Source organism: Astatotilapia calliptera, chromosome 5 (assembly GCF_964374335.1).
Source record: "Astatotilapia calliptera chromosome 5, fAstCal68.1, whole genome shotgun sequence".
Lineage (NCBI taxonomy): Eukaryota > Metazoa > Chordata > Actinopteri > Cichliformes > Cichlidae > Astatotilapia > Astatotilapia calliptera.
The window spans coordinates 14140761-14165332 of NC_137426.1; the positions used below are offsets into that span (position 1 = coordinate 14140761).

At 39.1% G+C, this 24572-nt stretch overlaps 1 protein-coding gene and 1 long non-coding RNA gene across 2 annotated transcripts in view; both read left to right on the forward strand.

Moving 5' to 3' along the window:
• The first annotated feature begins 13599 nt into the window (after positions 1-13599).
• LOC145428675 (uncharacterized) overlaps positions 13600-24572 on the forward strand; it is a 37197-nt gene continuing 26224 nt past the window's right edge. The window contains exon 1 of the long non-coding RNA XR_013908990.1: positions 13600-14151. This is a non-coding gene — a long non-coding RNA (uncharacterized LOC145428675). The remainder of the gene's footprint in view (positions 14152-24572) is intronic.
• On the forward strand, positions 17761-21071 carry LOC113022199 (uncharacterized). Its single transcript, XM_026167348.2, has 3 exons — positions 17761-19205; positions 19503-19980; positions 20093-21071. The coding sequence occupies exons 2-3, from the start codon at positions 19597-19599 to the stop codon at positions 20624-20626; spliced, it is 918 nt and encodes a 305-aa protein (XP_026023133.1). The 5' UTR covers positions 17761-19205; positions 19503-19596; the 3' UTR covers positions 20627-21071.

Genomic DNA, 24572 nt, shown 5'->3' on the forward strand with positions numbered 1-24572 from the left:
GATGAAGTTTTTAGTGTGGTAATTTATTATGTGTTGTCAGAGCACTTACCAGAAGGGACAATTGGGGGGGGGGACTGTGACATGCTATTAATGTCTCTTACAAAAAACCACTTGATCAATATACCTGAAACTTTTTATCGCCTAAGAGAACATATCTGTTTATACCCATTAGTATGAGCTCATCTTTTATTGTAAATAACAGTCTATTTTACAAGAATGCCCTGACAAAGTAATATAGTAAAGTCTGTGGAAGTTGCATAGTAATACACATATACAGCAAAAATGCACCAGTATAGATGCTAAAGAATGAAATATTTGTTAGCTGGTTCCCGGAGAAAGGAAGAGTAAATCTGACTTCCAAATAAATCTGGAAGTCGTCTGCATAAACATGGAAACTCAAATGATGCTTCTAGGACAGGGGTGTCAACCTTATTTTATATTGCGAGCCACATATAGACCACTTTGATCTTAAGCAGGCTGGACCAGCAAAACTCTTGTTTCTGTCGGTGTCAGGAAGCCTTTTTTTTTTTTTTTTTTTTTTTTTTTAATGTTGTGGCGATTGCTTTTTAATTGTCATAAAAACCAGATTTCTATAGTTGAAAGTGGAAAAACAAACATCTGTTTTTCACAAAGAGGTTTTATTAGAGACGTAACTCGTTTTGCAATTTGTGAAAGTTGAAATTTTCTTTTGTACTGGATAGTAGAAATTAGGCTTTCAGCTGTTATTGTACTCACCAATAGACTGGTGTGTAATAAACAAGCAAATAATGCACGAATTAGGGATTTTTGATGGGAAACTAGTCTTTCGAAGCACACAGAGAGAGCTATGAAGTAAGTGCAATTTTATGGTGGAAGCAAGACAGCCAACGTAAGTGGAAATTCATTAAAAGTCTTTTTCAAAAGTGAAGTATAGCGTAGTGATCTTGTTTTGCCGTTCAATGAATTTTGGTTGGAGAGTGATGAAATCTGGAGTTTCAGAATCTGTGAGATGTCGGTTTTCCGCACCCGATTGGCATTTCCTGTACGTGGGATCCACGCTTTGTGTTTACATCTGTTTGCTGTTTTAGCTTTTGGTGGTCATTGAAATTATGTTGTAAGCTTTTAGCTAAGATTCTGACTTTTCTGTGGATACCACATGTGTATGTTTAAATAACAGATCAAGTTAAATTAGATGTTGTCTCTCTCCCTTTCAAACAATCGAAATGTGTTGTGGGAAATGTAGTTTATGATCACTGTGTGCTTTTAAGCAGCAAACGATAAACTTATTTTAAGATAATCATTGAGAAGTTCACGCAGGACACATAAAACGGCATGGCGGGCCAAATTTGGCCTGCAAGCTTTGAGTTTCAGACATGTGTACTAGAGGATTATTTTATTGTATTAGCAGGTGCACCTTGTTAGCATTAGCTTAACAATCCACTCTCTTGTGTAAAAATACTCTCTTAAGGCCAAAAAAACCCCAAAACATTTTTCAACAACTTTAATGCTTGAAAACAGAATCCAGAAATCAATTGGTGATGTCATAGATTTTACATCCATCATTTATTTACAGTCTATGGTTTTAGCATAAACTGTTATCATAAAAAATGTTCTAGACAATATGCAACCCTAGACAAATAAGGAGGAACATGTGTTCCACTGTTTTTCTGGCATTACACTGGTTTTAAGGTTTTACTAACCCTCCTGTATAGCCCCACACTTATTTTTCCTACTTCTCCTCTTCCCTATCTTCTATACTCTCCATTCCCAACCATTTAGGTGAGCTAGGCTTAAACTGGCAAGACAAAAAGATGTGTGATCTGTGCAAAGGTTTTAGGCAGGTGTGAAAAAATGCTATAAACAGAATGTCTTCAGAAATATTAATGATTGTTTATTTGCCCCAAATGTATTCTGCAGCAGGACAACAGACCCAAACATACAACCCATCGTCAAAATAAAAAAGAACAAGAAGTACTGGAAGTGATGGTATGGCCCCTACAGAGCCCTGATCTCAACATCATCGAGTGAGATGCTCTTTTGAATTCAAAGGATGGTCACACCAAATATTGATGTAGTTTAGATTTCTCTTTTATTCATTAACTGTATTTTGTTGATTGATGAAAATAAAAGATTAACACTTCCATTTTTAAGAGCATTCTTTGCTTACAGCATTTTTCCTCACCTGCCTAAAACTTTTGCACGGTACTGTAGTACTGGGCTAATCAGCCAGAATGAGTAAAACTCCTGTTAAATGTACAGGTTTTTTTTTTAAAGTAACAATTTGTCCAATTTTTAATACTGGCAAAATATCAACAAGAACGTGAGAATTATACTTGTCCCTATGATGACCTGCGTGAGATGTTATTCCCACTGCGTCTGGCTTGCAAATTCATAGTCCTTCTGTTTAAAAATGCTCACCCTCACACACCTGTCACTCTCGCGTATCAACGGTATCTCCAGACCGCTCCCATGTGTAGAGATATGCAAGCATTTTCCCAGGGCAAAGTGTGCTCAGCAGCAATTGTATGTTGTGCAATCTGAGCTCATTCCATGTGTTGCAGTCTGCATGTGCAATCCGTGGACATGTGCCCAGTAGGTGTATGTGTGTGTGTTAAACTCCCTTGAGTAATCTCATCCCTTCTATATTCACTTTTGGGGAAAAAAACACAGTACACTTAATTTAAAAATCACATTATATTGAGTAAGAGAGTAATGTAAGGATAGCTGTAATGTGTGTGAACATATGTTCTTTATGATCACTAAAAAATAAACATGATTTAAAAATGCTCACCCTCACACACCTGTCACTCTCCCATGATTTAAAAATTCCATTTTAGGGCAAAGACGGGGGTTGAAGGTAAGGGTAATTGGTACTATGGAAAAAGTGTACAGAAAATAAATGTAAGTCAGTGTAATATCACATTAAGCCATCGACATGCAGCTTAGTTTACAGCTATGTAGGTCAAGGTGAGCAAGTGGTTTTGTGACTGTCAGGTGGATCAGATAGTGACTACAAGATTGGTCAAGATACCATAAAAGCCTTTTTATCTGCAACGGCAGATTAGGCTTGTCGTTTTAAGAAAGGGAAGCCTGATAAGTCACTCAAACAACATTAATATACACAAGTAATTATTTCAGCTTTCCTGTTCACAGTATTCAGTTAAAGGGACGTAAAAGTGAGAAGGTGGAGCTTTGTGTTTATATTTTTCCTGCTAAGATTGGGGTTAAGATTATCTTTAATCTGATTGCTGATTACCACAGTGTATTTCTCTGAATGAATCATGCAGGTTTATAGTGCAGTCTGAAGTAATAGCTCTTTCAGCTGCTTACCTGAGAATTGACTGGTCAACCAACAACTGACCAACAGACCAACCTTCAGTTCTTCACACAAATATGCACATCGCACATGGTCAGCTTATGCTTCTGATACTTTTTTCCCACGGTATCTTTGGTTAACATTTGTCACTGAGCAGCTTATGCTGCCTTCCTTGCCGACCTTGGAAGTCGGGCATCTGAACTGTGAGTGACATCACTCCTAAGTTGAGCCCTTTCCAGTGATAAAGTAACATAAGCAAGAATAAATGGGATTTGTTTTGCTCCTTCAAGGTAGACCTAATCATGCATCAAAAGCAGTAACGAGCAATGTTTGATTTTTTTTTTTTTTTGCACTTAAAAATAGCCCTACAGCACATTCATAGGTAGAGCCTGGTCAATGCTCTGTGTATGGCATATTTAGTGAGTCGCCAATATATAGTAGTAGTAGTACTAGTAGTACAGACTAAGTTTTACAATCTTACTTATGTGTAATGTGTACTAACGCCACCTTGGACTGTTGACACAGGTTGGTGATGCTGCTCCGAGTTTCCGAGTTGAAAGCATTCCGACTGGGAAGTTGGAAATTCTGAATGGCTCAGATTGTTTCAGGTTGGTCACTTTCAACTGAGATGCTCTAAATTCAACACATGGTACACTCCGCTTGAGAAAACCCAACAAAAACTACTGATACCATGAAGGGTGCAGGATCTCCGTGTTTGCTTGGACCATTGAAGACCTTTAACGTAGACTGAGAAGACAGTGTAAGAAGTTCTTCTGTGTAATGTCTACAAAAGTCCAGATCTGCAGTGCACATGCGACTTATGAAAGAGGACACAAAAAAAATTCCAAAGGCTGAGTATTTGACATAGTAAGGTTTTGGGTGGAGTGTTTAAATTCAGGCTGGAACAGACCAGGCCCAGTGTGTGTGTGTGTGTGTGTGTGTGTGTGTGTGTGTGTGTGTGTGTGTGTGTGTGTGTGTGTGTGTGTGTGTGTGTGTGGGCGTTGCACAGTAGCTGGCTGTATTTACTTCTTGTGTGGTTCTGTGACTTAAATATTCTGAGTCATTTATTCTGATCTGCCACATCGTAAAAAAGAGAGAGAGTGAAGATGAGACATGGAAAAATAATACGAGGGAGGAAACAAATGAAAAGAGTTTATAAAGAGAAGGAGAGAGAGAGGGGGGGGGGGCAAAAATAAAGCTTTAGAGACTAAAAGCAGTGCCCATTTTATTTTCCAATGTGCAGGAAATAATGACAGACTGAAAAGAAATGTTAGAACATAATTCACTCCAAACCACATTCTGACTACAAACCGTGAACCACAGTACAACACACTCATCATAAGTGTATCATTCTGACTCTATCGTGAAATCTGGTCCCCATATGATTGTGTTTTTGCAATCTGAAATACAAGGAGTGGTCCAGTGTGAGGGTTGGGGAAGCATCTCCGTCACTAAGAAGCACACACTCGCAATGTCTGACAGGAAGTTTTGGTTTTGTTATGCTTTTATTTTGAAGTTCACTAACCACTTTCTCTTTTGAAGTCAACTTCCTGAAAGCCTGATTCAGGGAGTGCTCGCATGATTATGGGTAATGACGTTCACGTTATCTTTTTTTTTTTTTTCCTGCCTGTCCCGTTTGGTTCTTTTGCCATCAGCATTGTTGTCTAAAGGCGAGGAAAGATGCCCAACGGATTTACTTTACCAAATAGACCATCCCAGCCTTACCGTAATGGTCTATTTGATTCACCTTTTATTGTTTATTTTATTTATTTATTTATTTATTTATTTATTTATTTATTTATTTATTTATTTTTATTTTTATTTTTATTTTTATTTTTATTTTTATTTTTTTATTTTTTTTTTATTTTTTCACTTGCTAGATACAGGACAACTTGAATGAGGAAAAGAAAAGGGAGAAAGGAAGAGGGGGGAAAAACAGTGGAGAAGAGGGACGGGGATAAAGGGCAAAAAAAAACCCAAAAACCAACTAAATAAACAGACAAAAAAAAATAAAAAAAAAATACATATATCAATCACCTGGATCACCTGTTGAGAAAGAAAAAAGAAAACAAGCAGAAGAAAACGAGAGCAATACAATAAACAACATCACGATGATAAATGGGAATATGACAGTAAATACTAAATATTAAACATTATTGTGCAGCACATAAGATCAACAGAACACAGTGTGCTTTGAGGTAGGAGCCAAAAAGGGTGTCGTTTGTGTGTGTGAGCACCCGTGTGTACACCTGTGAGCATGGACGCGCTTGTTTTTTAAAGGTTCCTTCATGTAATGATCTGCTAGAGGGTGTGGGGGGGCCACAGCCCCGTCCTCCAGGGCCTGAAGCAGGTATGGAGGAGATCAAGACTCCAGACATCCAGAGGCCCTCAGAACACAAGAGACCAAGGAAGACCAACAGAGGGGCAGCCGCGCCACTGTCCCAGAAAGAGCTGAGGAGAGTCCCAGATGAGGGCTCACTCAGCAGCCGCGGAGCAGAAGCCAAGGGGAGTTGCAGTGACGTGCCCGTGAGCTCCGCCGGCAGCCAGCTGTGCCAGAGTGACCGAGCCCTGGGCCGAGAGGCCGAGGGCACCCCGCCCCGGAAGTGGCCCGAGTGAGCCCCAGGCTCCAGGCCATAAGCAGCCACCAAGGAGTGAGCCGGTGTGTACCCGGGCGCCCACCCCCGGACACAAAGAACCACCAACGCACCGATGTCTGAGGGAGTCCGCCACTGGCAGGGGAAGTGGTAGTAGGGGGAGATAGGCCTCCAAACCTTGGAGGGCCTGAGATGTCCCCAGAGAGGTGGCGTCTGATACCCAACCTGACATACAGTATAGGCACAGACATACAGGCACACACAGATACAAACATCCATTCCCACCCTCATGCTCTCATATGCAATTACTCAACACTCACCCAACGTGGAGACAGACATAAAGAGACGCTGTACACACGATCACACTCCCCAAGCGTACTCTAAGAACCGGGTCTAGGTACCCTTGCTCCTGGAGGGGGAAACTGCACCCAGACCCAGGTGGTGTTACCCTTTTTCCCTGCGGTGGGGAGAAGCAGACTGCCCCGACTCCGCAGCAGCAGGGAGGCCCCACACTCCAGACCGCAGTCGGATGGCCAACTCCTCCTCCCGGCCCCCCGCTCCAGCAGGTCGCAGAGAACGGGGGTGTGAGAAGATAACGTTCACGTTATCTAATTACTCACTGTTAGTGATGTAAACCATTAGATGAGAGCTGAGGGTGGGAGGAGCCTGAATCTTCAGTTTGATTTGGCTGAAGATTAGCTAAATAGTTTGTATATTATTTAGCTGGGTTTTGTTTGTATTCAGATGCATGTGGGGTGTGTTAAAATAAGTGCAGTATTTTACTGTATATGTTTATTTGTAGCTGGAGTGTGTAAGGGGAAATCTCTTAAATTCTATTGGTGGTATGATCCGCCTCTGGTTATGATATAACCAGAGTTCTGGAAAACGACTGAAGTCTGTTGTGGTTGTTTTTTCTGTCATCTGGTCTCCTTCACATTAATTCCCGTCCGCTACATCCAGGGAAAATCTTTGGTTATTAACCCCTAGTTTATGTACTGATTAGTTGAGCTGCTGTAGTTCTGTTTGTTTGTTTTTGGGTTGTTTTTGTAATTGGATGTGGGTGAAGTCAATGAGTGACACCAGGCACCTTATTAAAACAACAACATAAAAGGTTATTTGAGGCCTTATATCTATTTAACAGTGGAGTTCTTTCAATAACCTAAATTAACATTTTGTAAATCAAGTGGTTTCTTTTTAAAAATGGAAGTATTTTAGCCACTCCTTATTAGCTAATATTTGAAGCAGTCAAACAAATGTTTCACTTGTCTAATATTGACAGCTACATGGTAATTATTGTAACTGACAACTGAAATTACCAGCTAAAACTTAGTGACATGCAAAATTTTCATACCCAGTCTAGAAATCCACTAACCTGTTAATAGTTAAACGCACAACTTCTTTATGCACAAGAACTTAGTTAGATAACTAAGCAAAGTTAGTTGTGTAATAGGGAAAAATGTGCCCTGAAATTGCTGTTTGCCATAAGCAACAGGACAGCAAATGGTACTGATGATAAAGGGGAGGGGTGACAATGGCTGGTGAACATTTTTCCTAAATTTCACTTGATCCAGTTGTTACAAATCAAATACTCCAGCTAGCGTTAAAGGGTGTGCTCATTTAGAGCTCCGTGGTTTTATTCTTGGACTCTGCAAGAGCAACGCATGTCTGAGATGGTCATATATGGATAGGCCCGCTTACTGATAGCATGCAGACCTGGGAGTAGAAATAAAAATTGAAAGCTTGAAATTGAGTGTTTAGAGGAGTCAGAAGCCTCAGCATTTGACTCACAGCATAATAGGTTCCCTTTAAGGATATACACCAGACATACTGAACATTAGCCTTATTTCAGAGCTCTCAAATTTTCCTACCAGATCAAAAGGTAAACAAGAAAGTTGTTTTTATGTAAAAAGCTGATTTTCATTTGTCAACAATGCCATGAATATTCTGCAACTCCATTTTAATTCTGCATAACTGGTGTTTAAATTCTTTCTCCGAGTCTTCACATTCACTGTAAATAAATATGACACAAAACTCTGATTAAAAGTCTCCATGTGATAAAACGATGATCTTTCTTTTGGACATAGATTATAAGGCAGCTGTTCTCAGTCATCATCTTCATCATCATGTGTTCACCTCCTAGATGTTAAATCCACATTTAGCTTGGATGTGGCTCAACAGCCGGTAATCGGTGGTCTTTCTAACTCAGTCTTAGCTGACACAGCTGCCCTACATTCCCCTCATCTGTAACCCATTACCCAGAACCCTTTGCTCTTTTGCCTGGCCAGAAGCCTTCCCCAGGGCTGTGAACAACTATGATGATGCGTTTCCTGTCTACATGTTACTGGCTCTGAGAGTCATGTTAAAATAATAGGGCTATTATATCAGATATGTCACGAGTGTAAGATCCCGAGGCAGGCTGGTTGGCACACTGTGTGTGTGCAGGACAGCCAGTGGGGCTGCCAGGAAAGTGTGAATGCCTGTCTGTTTGCTTATCTGTGTGTGTGTGTCTGTGTGTGTGTGCGTGCGTTTAGTTTCTATCTTTTTTGTGTGTAGTATAAGTCTTGTTAAATGATTTTCAAGCTGAGAAAATGAATGTAATTTACAGTTAGCCTGTTCTAATGTAAATACCTTCACATTGAAATCGCAGACCAGGAGCCAAATGTGTGAAATGTGCATACTTATTGAAGATAAACTTCAGATATTTGGTGCAAGACTGCTGCATGGAAAATGTTGTGAAAGCTTGCTAAAGGCACATTGGCAGATTTCAGAAAAATATGAGCATTTTGCGACTAGACTTGGGAAGATAAGCAATCAAAGGCATAAAATTAAAAACAAAATAAAAACTAATTCCAATTGCAATTCATTACAAAATAATAAATACATTATTTTACGAGCAATTTTTACTACAACATACTAAACATAAACAGAATTTACTTTGTTGGTGTGTAGTTAATATCTGACAAGACTAAGAGTGCATTGATGACACCCTGCGTTGTGCAGTGGCTGATGGATCACTTTAAAACTGCCAAGGGAGATTTTTAGTTATTTCCTTTGCGTTATCCCCTACAGGCACCAGCGTATTTACACTGATGCCATTTTCCCTTTATTTTTACTATATATAAAACCACATTTGTGAGCATATGTTTTGAACATTTTCTTTGAAATTATTATATTTACTTGATATTGTAGTCCAACATCCTCCATGTCAAATACAGTTGAAACTTGTTTGAGTAGCTGATTAGAGGCTTTCAGCGTTGACACACAGTTTTCAGTGAATGGGGGGTGGGATGCTACATATAGTAGTGTCTTATGGCTTTCAAGTGCAAATATGGTGGAGACAAGCAGGCTGTAGGCTTTTACCTGATCACTTAGAAGCTTGTTTGCTTCCCGATTGCACCTTTGGCTTCACTGCACCGCCTCTGGGTTATCTGATGTGAAAAGTTCTCATTAACACATCATTAGCATGCAAAAGGAGCAGATCACTGTCTGTCTCAAACATTGTTATTCTTTTGGCTCTTTTCTGGTCTTGTTGGGGCGCAGGTTTGAGGAGACTGAGTCTGTGACTAAAACTCCACCCTGGCTCGTGTTTCCAAGCAGGAAGAGAATGCCAGATAAATTTAATGAACCTTTGCATAAATTCAATAAGAAAGATCTGTGTTCTTAGGTCTGCCTGGAATCCTAGGAATCTGAGCTTTTCCTCCTGCACTCTTCTCTTTATTCCTTCTGTTTGTCCCAAATTTTCCTTATTCCTAATTTCACAGTCTCGTCTTTAGTCCAGTGACACTTCACATCATTTTTCAGGCCAGTTTTTTTATTTTTTAAAAACACATCTTTATCCTGCCTTTTAAATTATCTTCTCCACAAACACTTAATCTTGGATTTTCAGTGAGTCTCCTAAGACGTTTACATCATCCATTGACTAACTCTGGTTGACCATCACTGCTATTGTCCTATTTCCTATTTTCAGTCAAGACTTATGACTTTATGTCATCAGACATAAAAACATCAGAACTCTTCTAAATCTGTTTTTTTTTTTTTTTGCTCACGAATAGTTTTGCACAAATTTGAGAATTAATTTCTTCTCCTTGAGCTGCAGTTATTCTTATATCTTACTGGTGTTTTCATCAGCTGTGTGTTGGATATCTTACCTCCCTCTTGATTGGTAAATGCCCGTTTGATGATACAATACAGTTTCCTGTTGTGAAAGCTTTGGAGAAATATATCAACATATATATCAATTGGAAAACTCAAATAACTGCTATAGAAGGACCCTAAGCTATAGTGCATACATGTTCACAAAGGCCAAGTCAGAAATAAATCAAAGCTGCCTGTGATGAAGAGTCATAAGAGTAAAGGTAGCTGAGCTGGAGGTTCATGTGTACTATGTGAGCTTTGTCTTGAAGTTCACTTGCTGCCTAATGGTCTTGCATTTGGATCATTTTTCAGTGCAGTCTGAAATGCTTTAACTAAATCAACAAATTGTTTTCTAGACATAAATATGTGATTTAGTAGCCAATACACACCCAAACAGTGAGTGAAAATGAAGTGAAACTAAGTACAAAAACAAAGCTCCCAAAGGGGGACAGTCACCACCGCCCTTCCTGCCTCCTCATGCTGTTTCAAACAGGCTGGGGTTGTTATTTTAAATGTGGCAAATGTAGCCCATAACTGTTATGTGTAAGGAGAGAAAGACTCAAATTACATAGGTCACTTTTTTTAAAGATACTGTGCTTTGTCATTTTCAACATGAAGCCATGTTTGCCTAATGTTGACTCAGCTGACATCATTACTCAAAGATAGAACATTATCATTGCTCTATTTAACCATTTCAAGTTCTGTATATATTATTGTCAACAGTGTTTGATGTGTAAAACTGACAAGTTCTCCTTTTAAAGAATTTAACAAAAGAAGTTGAATTCACCCCGGAGAAAGTTTTTAAATGAACCAATGAACGCTGATTTGATACATGATGCTCTCTTTCACGTCATAGAAGACTGAAAGACCTGAAAGACTTTGCAGTGAGCCTTTAGTTTAAAAAAAAAAGTGATACATCACACATCCTTCCTCCATCAACCTGACGATCAAAAAAACCATAAGAGCTCAGTTGTTTGAGGTCAGGAGACTGCTGATTGCACACTTTGATCAAGCTTATAGAATTATTTCTTCACAAAACCAGGGTTACTCAGTGCATGCAAATTAAGGAGATTAGGGGAGGTCCCACTCATTTGTCAGGTAGAGTGGAAAAACAAATGCAGTGTCTTGAGAGTAATGAAAATTCCCCTTGACATCTGACTTGTCTTTGTGGTTTTAGCTAAATGTGTCGGTGAGTAAGTGAAAAAAAAAACGGCTTGGTTTTAAGGTTAGATGTAGATTCAGGTTTAGAATAGTGAAAGACCTGCTGCGAGATTTGGTTGTATGTGGGTTTTCTTGACATTATTGTGTGGAACTCAATAAGGTCAGTTTCAGACCAAAAAGATGGGTGACTACTAAAGTAAGTAAAGATGAAATGACAGAAATAGTTTTGGTTCATCAAATTCTTTTTAAAAGCTATTTATCTTGTCTGGCATTTAAAGGATCTTAAACTACAACTAATTATGAATTTATTAGTCCAGTCTGCAAGTATATATAATGTATAGGACCAAATATATATAAATCAACAGAGAAGAACTTTTTTTTTAAAAGAAATACTAAAATACATGCCTCTCTTTTAAATTGATTTTCACCTTATATGCATCAAAGATCAAAGATCTGGACATTAAAGCTTTATTCTTAACTCATCTGCAAGTTTGCCAATGAATGTTTGGATCCGTCATCAAGTGCCTGCCAATTTTTATGACAGGATCTCTACCCACGCTCATTCCTACAGTAGAATCATTAATACCACAACATTTATCTGTGAAGTGCTCTCCTGGCTGATTTTAAGCCATCTATTGCCGTTGGCTTTGTCTTACAACCCCAACAGTGGCTTTCTGTGTCGGTCTCACCTGGTCACTTTCATAATCACATGACCAAGACTGGTTCAACTCTCTGTTGCGCTCCTAATGCAAGTGGGTCACTTCCAAATGGCTATCCCTTTGCTGCAAGGTGACATGGTCAAAATAATCCACTGATCTGAGGTATGTCAATTACTTGTATCTCCATTTATTTATTTTTGTTTCTTTTTTGAATTATATTTAAATCTCAATTATGTGATATATTTGTTAAAGTATAATACATGCATTATGTTAAAGTAAAAATATGTTTTAAAAAATGAAGGTTACAATTGCTGACCAATATAATCATGACTTTTGCTACAGCTCAGTGGAATTTTCAGACTGTTCACTGAAAGCATCTAATACCAGGTGTGAAATCCAAACCAATGGGGGCAATGGGGGTTCAACTGCTTTGTCACACCAAACAGAATATAAGGGCTCAATGAATATGTAAATATGTATATATATATGCCACATGCAAAGATGCTTTAAAGTCCAGGTATTTCAGCCATCACAATTGAAAAAATCCGTATGTATCAGGTAGTTGTCTTCATTTAAATTAAACGACCAGCACACACAACCCTGATGGGGCAGGGGTTAGGTAGAGCCTGAACTTTTGAATGGCCTATGGAATGTTGCAGGGTGGGGGAGGGTTTTGGAGCAGCGTCTGAATGGGTGTAACAGTGATCCTGTGTTGGCTCTCCTCTGGTGGGACAAATGATATGTTGATAGTATTTTGGGAAGACCTTGTTCATGGCTCAGTGAAAATTTCTCAAAACACTGAACACGGCCTCTGGGTGTGAGTTCTCTGGTACATTTACAATCCTTTGCATCTCAGTTTAGGACTTTTTTAACCTTGTTGGGGGCTGTAAGCAGCTGCGGGGAAGGACTGTGTTGAACCCTTTTCTAACTTTAATAGTAAGGAACTAACTTGCTTTTGGTACAAGAGCTTGCAAAGAAAACCTCCTTTAGGACTGTTTGGAGTCCAAAGATTAGGAGGCGCTGGGAGATCTTGAGGACAGCAATTCATTTGTTGACCCTACATGCTCATTTATCAACTTCTACAAGCACATTTGCCTTCCAAGCCAAACACTAAGGTACAATCACCATAATCCCTGATTTATAGGTCAGCTCAGGGCTCTCAGATGCCAGAAAGAACAGGTGGTACAATAAAGTCGATATGGATACATACTGGCTAGACGGGAACTCAAGAATGTTATCAAATGTGAGAACCAAGCCAAGGTAAGTTTGTTTCAATCAGCAACAAACCTGCATCTGTCAAGAACACACTGGAGGCAATAACACATTATAATAAGAAAAGCTCTGCAATTACCCTAACCCCTGGACAAGCTGATGAACTAAAAAGACTTACCACAATAGGCTAGAGAGGTCCTCTGTCATGCACACTAATGGCCCACCCCCATCTTTTCAAGACAAGTCTCCTCCTTACCAAATTACATTGACATCTTCTACTTCTCGCTTTCTTACCTTAACAGAGAAAGATGACCATAGGCTCTTCACACATCTGAATTTAAGCAAAGAGAAAGAACAAACAAAATACTCAGCATTTATCCTACAGATCCAACCGTTTTTTGGATTATCCAGTCAAGCTCAGCCTCCATTAAAAACTGCAGCACTTGCAGCGTTCCTAATTTTTGTAGCATGGCTAAGCGCACAGTTGACACAAATGCAAAGTGGACACATTAGAGGCGACATCCATCTCTACAGGCATCTCTACAATCCAGCAATGCGGGAGCATAGGATTCCCAGAAGATAGAGTTGAGAGAGACTGACGCAACAGTTAGAGAAGCTCATATTTTCAGCAGAAACCGTAGGAAAAACGTGTGTATGCATGTGTATGTGTTTGAAAGACTTCTTTTTTTATACCTCTCTTATTACTATACTAGCAGAGTCACTCCAAGTATGAAAGATTATGGTACTTTATTGATGTCCTAGCATGCCTGACCAATATTCTGGTGAATGTCTGCACCAGACTACTCCACAGTAATCTGGGAGTACACTAAAGAGTTCCAAACAGGAAGCCACGGGGGAAGGTGAGTAGCTGGGCACCTACTTGTCTGCACTTCCATTCTCACATTCCCCACTGCTTATCAACAATGCAAAGGTGGCAGAGTCTGTGAAGTTTCTGGAGACCACTATCATCAGCAGCATAAAATGGGATATCCAATGTCATCAGCCAAGCTCACCAGAGTGAAATCTTCCTCCAAATCCTCATAAACATTAACATCTTCTTGAAAGTTTGCAACTAGTCCTTCAGAACCTCTATTGGGTAAGTCATCAGCTACTCCATCATTGTGAGTTACCTTACATCCTCTACCCACACCAAACACAGACTGGAATGCAGTGTACATCCAGTGGGCCACACTCCTGCAACATGATGCTAGAGCATGGAAGCAGGGCTAACAGGATAGTACTGAACATCAACCTTTTTGTCTTTTTCTGCAAAAAAGAAAAGTACTGGAACATGCACTAACTGAACTTGTCAGAGGATTTTTTTTTAGCATTGAGGAAAACCATAGAATAATAGCAGCCTTCCATTTCAGGAAATATTATGTTTACTATTAGATGTAAACTTTCCACAGGGATGTTAAGGCATCGTGTTATCATGTTCTCTTTCACATGCTGCTGTTTGGCGTTAAGTCGTGTGTTTACTCTACACATAGAGGGCCTCTGTGTGTAGCTTATGCAGCTAAGATGTTTCTCTATTTCGAAGCTCTCATAGACCACAGTGAACGTTTTTGTTTTCATGTAAACCTGTAAATAATTACAACACAAACAAAACACATTTTTACATGTAAAATACAGAAGAAATCTTTCAGACTCTGCACTTCTTTTAGGGGAGACATTAAACATTTAAACAATTTTTCATATTAACAGTGTTAACTAAGAACTACAAAAAGCCAGCTGTCCTTGAGGTAAGTCTTTTTAGATAACACTAAGATAGATAAGAAGTCCGTTCAAGTAAATCAAGCTACTTTTTGGGCACCGTGCACAGTGTTTCCACTGTGGGAGCCTCCACTGGAGGACTTATTTCAGAGCACTTTGAAGGGAGAAAGAAGTTCTTGATCTTGGGTAAGATCTTCTGAGCAGCACTGAAAAACCCCTGAGCTGTTGTCAGCTGCAACATGAACACAAAAAATAGAATTTTAAAAATTCATAATTTCACCTGAATCCTGAGGAAGAACAGCAGAACGTATATGAAAGAGATAGCAGGAAAGTACAGTAAAAGAGGAAAACAAGATGAAAATCGGAGCAGTAATCGAAGAACAAGCTTCATCCTGTAGCTGCTGTGTTTGTGTGCAGGGCTGGCAGTTTAAAAATGACCACACATCAGAGGAAGGCAATTTGTCCACGGAGGGACAAAAAAGCAGATTTATCACATATAAAGAATTTGGTAAATAAAGAACACAAGACACCAATCAGCAAATTTCCTGCTGAAAGAAGACTATTAAGAGATGTCTACAAGATTTTTTTTCCTTAGCTGGGGTTACAGAGGTCACATGAAAGTGTGACCTCATATACTTCACTTAACAGAGGGCCCCCACTTGTAGGAGTGTAATGACCGAGCATCTGCCTGGGAAGATCCAGAATAAGACCTTGCATATTTAACATACCATCCCTCATTATGGACCTGCCACATATGCACTGTGTTGTATTCAGAGAGTGGGTTACAGAGTGAAATATATATAATACACATAAGTGGCTTGTTTTTGTATAAATGTGGCTTTTAAAAAACAGGCAGGTCAGTATTTTACCGTTTGTAAGTATAAAAGTCCCACTCAAGTATTCATGTATAGCATTTATTGCACGAACAGAAGGGTACTTGCACAGAAGTGAAGGGTAGAGAAAATGATACTGCACTGCATCAAACCCACACTTAAACAAGATGGTGGGAATATTCAGGTTGGTATGTTTTGCTGTTCTAGAGTTGAACACCTGCACTAAATCACTGCATTTCCTACTGATTTGGATTATATTTATGGGGGAGAAAGGGAGTGTATCTGCAGCAAGAAGTCACACCCAGTTTCCTAACCCAATTTAAAAGAAAAGTAGCTCTCCATCTCAGAGTAGATTTTCAGAGCAGGAACACATCTTTGCTGGTTGTAGTGCAAAGTATTTCTATGGACAAGCAGCTGTGTGATATTAAAAAACAAGTTGGGCTTGCAAGTCAGCAGCTTGGGAAGACACACACACAAGTGCTGGGGTTGATGAGCCACCTTTTCTAAACTGTAAGAGCATTGTCCACTAGTAAACTGTTCATGGATGACACAATTGTTGGGTGTGTAGTTCACGTAGCAGGGTGGCCTGCACAATAGGGTAAAGTCTTTGTCCAGGAAAACACTACCCTCAACTCCACTGTGTCTTTGAGAAATGGGACTCTATTATTCAGAGATGTACTGAAGTGGTCATATTTTCTTGTCAAATGCAAATGCTCTTTCAGGATCTCGTCTTGTGACACACTGGTACACAAGTTACTTCTTTATTGTCATTTTCAAACGTGTTTTTGTCTTTTTTTTGGGGGGGGGGGGGGGGGGGGGGTGTTAGGTACTGAAAGTTCTAAAAGAGCCACACACACAACTTGGTTAGGTTCACATCAGACTACTCTGCACATGGGAAAATTATGCTAAAGGGTTACCCAGTCCATTAAAATGACATGCCAGTTATCTTCACTGGTGTCTTAGTGCATTGTTTGCATCTTTCTTCTGTCTATCTTCTATCTTCTTCAGGATTCAAGTCTGCTTTGAAAGAACTTCTGAAAAACCAAAGGAGCTCTGACAGTCATGAACCTTCCTCCATAATTACCTAACCTTAACCCCACTGAGCATTTTTCGGCGGCTCTTGAAAGCAAACAAAGCAACACATTCTTGAAATCACAATAAGGTCTTTGGAAGATCTTCTAATCATGCTGGGATATCATTATTCAGTTATCAAGATTTGCATAAACTTGGCGAGTTCATGGCAACACAATGTCATTAAAGCAAAAGGGAAATGATATAAAACACTAAGATATTCTGTAATTTTTCACTCAAGTTATTAAGAAGACATCATTGTTTAAAGTGGGAGGAATCGGAACGAATAAAAAATAATAATTAACTATACTAGTAATGTCGGACTTTAGATTCTGTTTTATGTTTGTAACTCTAACAATAGCAGCTAGTTAGAAGCACTCTCTTCTCTCTTCTCTGATTGTATGTGATTAGCACACTGCTTAATGGCCCCTTAACATCAACAAAAGCTCTTCATCACAAAACCTCCTCATTTATTTCATTGAGAGCACTGTATTAGTGCAGCAGGGGGTTCTTCCAAAGAATTACGAAGTGGGATTAGCTGCCGGTGCTGGGAGCATTTTTTTCTCTGTATAAATTCCCCAAAGAGTTTTGCTATCTATCCAATTCTTAAAGTGACCCAGATGTTTATCATGGATCAGTCCCTATGCAAATGTAATGAAAATCTTTGTAGAATTCCAGAAAATCTGCATCAGGAATTGCAAATGATTGCGTTTCCATGTATTACTTTTATGCAAATATTTGGGGAGATAAACATTTGGAGCGTGTGTTATAATTGGCAATGAACTACTTCAGAAGAAAGAACAGTATATGTAATAAAAAGCACATTAATCAAAGGTTAGACAAGAAAAAGAGTAATAGAATGTAGAACCACTGTATTTCTTTGATTACCTGAAGATTAAAACTTTCTTATTACTCCACACACATAAAACCTTTTAGTCTCCTCGATGGAAACTTGATGGAATTTTATGCTCTTTTTTGTCATTGTTCTTCTGTCATCCTCAAACCAGTCGCTACAGATGGTCGGCTGCCCCTCAGCTTGGTTCCTCTAGAGGTCTCCTCCTGTTAAAAAGGAGTTCTTCCTCCCCACTGTCAAGAAGTGCTGGTCGTAGTGCCCCGTCTCTCTACTACTGTAGGATCTTTACATTAGATATAAAGTGCTTTCAGCTGAATGGATGTCATGTTTCATGTACATCATTAATGTGGCTTTCGGATGCTAAATATCTAAACCTGACATATGGCACTATCAAGGCCTTTGAATTGGTGAAAACTAGCAATGAAAAGGCCTCCTACTAGAATGTATAAAAAATGAAGGCATATTAAGCTTCAACTTTTATTCCATATTTGATCTTCTTTCCTTTTAATAATCTACATGTGAGAACAAGACAAAATTATCAAAAAGGATTTATTTAATAATAACAATGAAAGACTGTATATAAAAGATAGACATAACCCACGTGAAGAGTTGCCTTCTGTGTTTTAGGAGCTAGTATTGGACTGTATTTGAGCAAGATGGTGAAATGCTAAGTTATCAGCTGAAGCTGTCTGGCTTGGCTAATAAGTGTATCAAACACATTTTGGGTCCACCACACAAACATGGATGCAATGCAAAAAAAAAAAGACCTGAGCATCACAGACTTCTTGGATGCTTTGTTTCTACAATTTGCTGTACAGTAAGCCGTATTATGTTAATTAACTGCATTAAGAGGCACCAAGAGGCACCATCACCACAGTCAGGAGTCGACGGCTAACATGGAGAAGAAATTTCATCATTCATATAAATTCTGGTAGCAAACGGAGAAACCCAGAATCTGAAAACCAGATTTGTTTGTAAAAAGTTTGTCTCTATTTCTCTTGGTTATCCAGTATGAGATATTCACACAGCTCTATTTTACTTGACGCTCCGCTTTTAAACACTGAAAATTTACCACAGTCTCGATTTGAATGTGCCTGCTCTTGTTTTGCTCTCTCTAAACCAATTAGCCCCTACACCCTGTTCTTTAATGACCGTTCACCATTAAAACATGGATTGGAGATCTTTGCACAGCACATTTTACGGCTCAAAACAGTTCAGGTGAGGCTGGAGGTGAAAGTAATGAAAGGTATAGGACAGAAAGCCTCACGGGTCCCCTGAGGATTAAGTGAAAAGGTTGCTACACCCAAAGGACCCTTTCTGATTGAAACTAGTTTTAATTTTTAATCACAGTAAATAGCTAAATAGCTTCAAGTTCAGTCAGTAACAACAAGAACACAGAAACCAAAACAACATGGTCTCCATGGTAACACCTGGGTAGTGCTGTCACTATCGCCTGATGATTTTTGAACAGGATTCTCCAAACACAGTGTTTGCAGTGTTTACCTGGATATTTCATTTCTAAACACCATCCTGAACCTACAAGCATCTGTCGCTATTTGCTGTGACTCGACGAACGCTTTGGAAAAATATCGACAGCTAAACAAGTGTAACAGCGACTCTTCAGTGTTTCCTGAGCCCAAATGGACCCAACATTTGTGACCCAACATCTGAGAAAATCTGGTAAGCTTTTCTCGTGTGAGCAAGCAAAAGCTTTTTTTGAATTTTTTGCTCAAAATGTGTCTAAAGCTTTCATAATCTTAAGGAAGCAGAGTACACTTTGGAGTTTAACTTTAATTTTTAATACTTAAACATTTGTAAGCACTTTTAACAAAACTCTGTGAACATTTGTGTTTTTAGAACATCTGTAGGACTCAGTTTTTGCTTCTTCTTGTGTCACCTTAAACTTCTAATGCCACACATCACACTGTGTGATTGATTTTTCTAACTATGGACTACGTGCATGTTTTTATCATTCAGGCATCTTGGCCAGTGCAGACTAGCGCTGCTGATATGAAACAGCAGCAGGAAGCTAACAAGATTGCTGGAAGTGAAACGGTGCAAGAATTAAAAGATGCACTCCATTTTTGCCACTCAGGAATTGAAGACTGCAAAGGAGGAAAATGCATCTTTGAAGGAGAAGATTGCCGTCCTTGAAGATGCTCACAAAATGGAAGTGAGTAGCCTCCAAGAAGAGCTCAAACTCAAGGATGAGGCGCTTCAAAGATGTGTGAAGAAAAGAAGAGCTCAAACCAAAGCCTGGGTAGAACTCCTCCATGAATCGACCATAAAAGACATGGAGATAAACACCAGGGAACAACACTGGAGCAGCAAGTGGCAATCAACCGAGAAGAGCCTGAAAGAGGAGAAGAAAAAAGTGGAGGAGCTCCAAATTAAGAACAAGCATCTGATGGAGAACTTACAGGAAAATCTGGACGAATGGAAGAACGTCCTTCAGGTAAGCTGTCTCTGCTATCATTTCACTTTACCATAATGTCATGTTTGGTCCTAACAACTTCTGTCAGACTGAGTCACAGTTCAGTAAAATACATTTTACTCTCTCTACATAGGAGCTTGCACCTGATGCTGACCACCAGGAAGAAACCCTGGAAACAAATTCCCAAGAGGAAAAACTGGAAAACCACGAGGGAGAAGAGGAGGGAACGGACAAACCAAGAAAGGACAAGAAAAAGCAGGAAGAAGAGGAGGAAAAGCAGGAGACAAAAGAGGACATCGAAGAAAACCTTGAGGGAAAAAGTGACGAGAAGATGGAAGATAAAACAGCAACTGAAGATCTAAACCCAAACCTCTGCCTGGTTCCCATCCCTCTCACTCCCTCCGACTCTTGTCCTTTACCCCCTGTCCCTACACCCCAACTCAACCCCTCTACCTCCTCCCTACCTTACCCACCCTCTCGTGCTCTTTCCTACTCTTCACCCAGCTCTTATTCTTTACGCAACACCCTCAGTCTCCACACCTTCCCCCAATCCTCCCAACCTTACTCGGTCTCTCGTGCTCCCTCCTACTATTTACCCTTGTTTTCCAAACCTGTGCAGCCCATAAACTCTAATGAAATGTTTCATCTGCTTTTTTGTTCATTTTAAAATAAACATGTGAAATTTCATTAAACTTACAGTCTTTGTTTGGATCATTGTTTTTTTTTTTTTTTTTACCTATAACACAATATTACACTTTTGTCCAGAAGAGATTTATTTAAAAAAAGTATAAGTCTCATTTAAGTGATCAAGAGTCTCCTGTCAAAAAGGTTTAACAGTTTATAAAGGTTAAGTTGACAGTGACAGACTTTATTTTAAAGAGCCCCAAGATAAGAAACATGTAGCAGTTAATGACCACACTTAAAATGGACATTGGCAACAAACTAGTGTGTAACTGGTGAGATCCAGCAAGAAAAAAAGTATTTTCTTTATTAAGACTGTTTATACAATGCATCAACTGTAATGCTATTCTTTAAAATGTATTTTTTTAAGGTTTCTACCAAGTTTTGCTTCAAATTCAAGAAAATATTTGACTGGTAATGCAGCACCAGAGGAAACAACCAGGTTTTTCATTAGTTACAAAATGTAGTTCTCTTGTTACCATACAAAGAAGACACTGCGCCTACCATGACTGTCTTCTACATACTTCCTGCTCATCTTCTGTCTGTACCCTCAGGCAACACAAGCACACAAATGTTTTTCCTTGTTTTATTTAACTGAAAACCCCCGTAGACTCCCTGGAGATGCCACATCAGTCACCTACAGTGGCCCTTAGGGGACAGCAGAAGTCAAAGCTCAAATAAAACAATAAAATGGAAAAAGGGATGAAATGCAACAGATTGTTGCTACAAATGTCAAAGCACTTTGGGATTTTACTACTTTTACCTAACATAATAAACACATAAAATATCCTCTTTGCCATTTTTCCCAAGACTAACAATTTTATACTACATTATCTTTGTTGTTCTTAGTTTTTCACTTCTACTATGCTGCACTGGACAAACATTTATATAAGAGGTAAGATTTCTCCTTCCTGATTTCCTTATTGATCAAAGGTTAATGATTAAGCTAGAAGAGAAAACAGGAAAAAAGAAATATCTACAAAAATCTTAGGATAAGTCAACCAGTAATACTCCAAAATCGTTAAGCTTTTCGTTCTTTATGGAGTTAATTTCATGGTTGTCAGACACAGCTGCTCCTACTGAGTGACAGGACCTGTTGGTGCATGCCTGCTTCTGATTGGTCTGACTAGTGCCTGATGTTAAAACATATTATCTATTAGTTTGACTAGATCGAGAACTTCCAAATGTAGTCTCAGTGCATGGCAAGTGTTGCTTGTTTTGCAAAGTAAGACATTAAATCAGAAGAAACGTGGAGGTAATTTGATGGGTTTTTCTCTCCTACCCTCTCCCCTTGTTCTGAGCTGTGGATATTTTTAAACAGAGATGTCATTGGTGGGAAAACACTGACAACTAAAATGATCAGCACCTACAGTCACACAAAAATGATTTACTTTAAAATATCCATTCAGAAAAATATACTTAAAGCGAAATAAAGGTTTGAACTGAAAGAAAGAACAAACCTCTTACAGTCATTCTAACCTCCAAAAACGATACAGACTCAGGTAATAATCAGAGATAACAAGATGATTGCAGTGGCCTCCTACTGCCTCCCTTCCTTCCTGTCTATAATGACCTTTCTTTTACTGAGGCTGCAACAAAGCTTGAAGCTTTTATGTAAGCCTGTCAAAAGGCTTTTGCCCTCATTTTTGTCATTCTCTACATGTCTGCATGCTTTCAGCAGCATATGAATCAGCTGATGTGAGAACAATTATATTTCGAAATTGCAGCTGTTCTAATTTCAACAATATTTCCTTGCCATGCTACGTAATTAATTTCATTTATAATGTTATCCCTGAACATTTGACTACATTTTGTGCAACACATGTGCAAACATGCATTGTAACTTCATTTCACTAGCTGGGCCCACATCCTCATTTTAGGTTTGACAGCGTTTTAGTAGGTAAAAGTGAATGCTTTGACATGAATTGAGCTGCGGTTTGGGGAAGGCCTCGAAGGGGACTGGCGATGGCTCCCGGGCCTGGCAGATCCCCATGTACTAAATAGAAGTGAAGAAGTTAAAGAATTGAGAACAAGGAGGGAGGGAGGGTGGGGCACGTAAACAAGAATGATCAGCTTGCAGAACTGAGGGAACTTATATTGATGACAGCCGGAAGGAGCGTGTTTGGAGGCGTGGCCCTGCTCCTGAAATTCCGATACATAATCTCCAATATAAAAAAAGAAGTGCACATTGAGATGAACCATTAAATATGGCGTAAATAACCAGGAAGATGTCCATCCATCCATCAACCCATCGATCCACTACAGCTTACTGATACAGGTCACTGAGGCAGCAAAGAAGAGAGGCAAAACTTCCCTCTCCCAAGCTCTTCTGGGATGATACAGATGTGTTCCCAAGGGGTCCGAGAGACAAGATTGTTTGATATAGGCAGCTTACCCTGGTCTGTTCTCCTAAAGTAAATGGGTCCTGGGTGATTCAAAAAAGCCCATGAAAATAACATCTAGCCACCAAGGAACCCTGCTTAGAGCAGAAATACAGGCTTGGGGGAAGAGGTCATTGGGAGGCATCAGGGGGCTGCATGAGTCACACTAATGGACTAGTTTTTGAAAACTCTGAATCCTGTCTAACCTGTTACAGACTGTCTTCATTAGCATTACTTATTTTCTAAACATATCACTCTCTAATAGACCTAAACTTGTAGAACAAGTCTACTTAAGGGAAGCGCTGGCATACATGAAAAGGAATGGAATTCTGAGAGAATTGTGGATACATTCGGTAACAAATTGTTTTCTTTTCCTTGGACCAGTGTTGATACTGCATCGCGGAAATAGCCTGTTTGCCAGACTTCTGCCTGGTAGCAAAAAAAAGCCTTTTTTTTTGTGTAACATATGGAGCCATTTTTCACAAAGAATCATAATCTCCCAAGAGATTCATTTAAGTAGAGTAAGAATAAACCAACCAAGAATAAACCAACACAGAGAGACTGAGGAGGAGCTTCTTCCCGCAGGCGATACGGTCTCTCAATCACACCACCACACAGTACTGACCCACACATACAGTTCTTACACACACACTGGACATTCTGGACATTGTTTTCACTTCATCACTTAAATCACTTTAAGCATATTTGCACTGCACAAGACATAATGTGGATTGCACAACACTGGTCACTACATTCTTCATTTCCAGTTAATACTTGTACAGCTGCTGTTATTGTGTGTATATATATATTTATTTATTTATATTTCTTCATACATTCTTATATAGTTCTATACTGTATATTGTGTATTTTGTTGTACAGTTATTTTATTTTCAACTTTAATTTATATATTTATCTTTATCTTATTCTTCCCAGTTAAATTTACCCTTCATTCTAATTTGTGTTGTACAGTTATTTCATTTTTAACCTTAATTTTTTTTAAATATTTTATTCCTTCCTAGTTAAATTTACCCTTTTTAATTTTTCATATTTATTTCCTATCTTATTCATAGCCTTTTCCTTTTTTTTCTTTAGGTCACGAGCAGTTGTCTAAGCATTTCACTGCATATCGTACTGTGTATGACTGTGTATGTGACAAATAAAATTTCAATTTCAATTTCAATTTAAAAGCCTGACAAACAGGTCTTCTTCTTTTAGATGCATCCATTAGGGGCTGCCTCAGCGAATCATCTACCTCCCTCTCACCCTATCCCTAACATCCTCTTCTGTCACACCAACCATCTGCATATCCTCCTTCACAACATCCATAAATCTTCTCTGTGGCCAATCACTTTCCCCCCTGCTCAGCAGCTCAATATTCAATATCCTTTGCACAACATCTCCACTTTTCTTCTTCTGCACATGTCTAAACCCTGCACCTCTAACTTGAAGTTGAACTTCTTCAAGCCATTTCAACCTGAGCTCTCACTCTGATTCACTCATTTCTAATCTTGTCCATTGTGGTCACTCCCTGTAAAAACCCTTTTTGCAGCT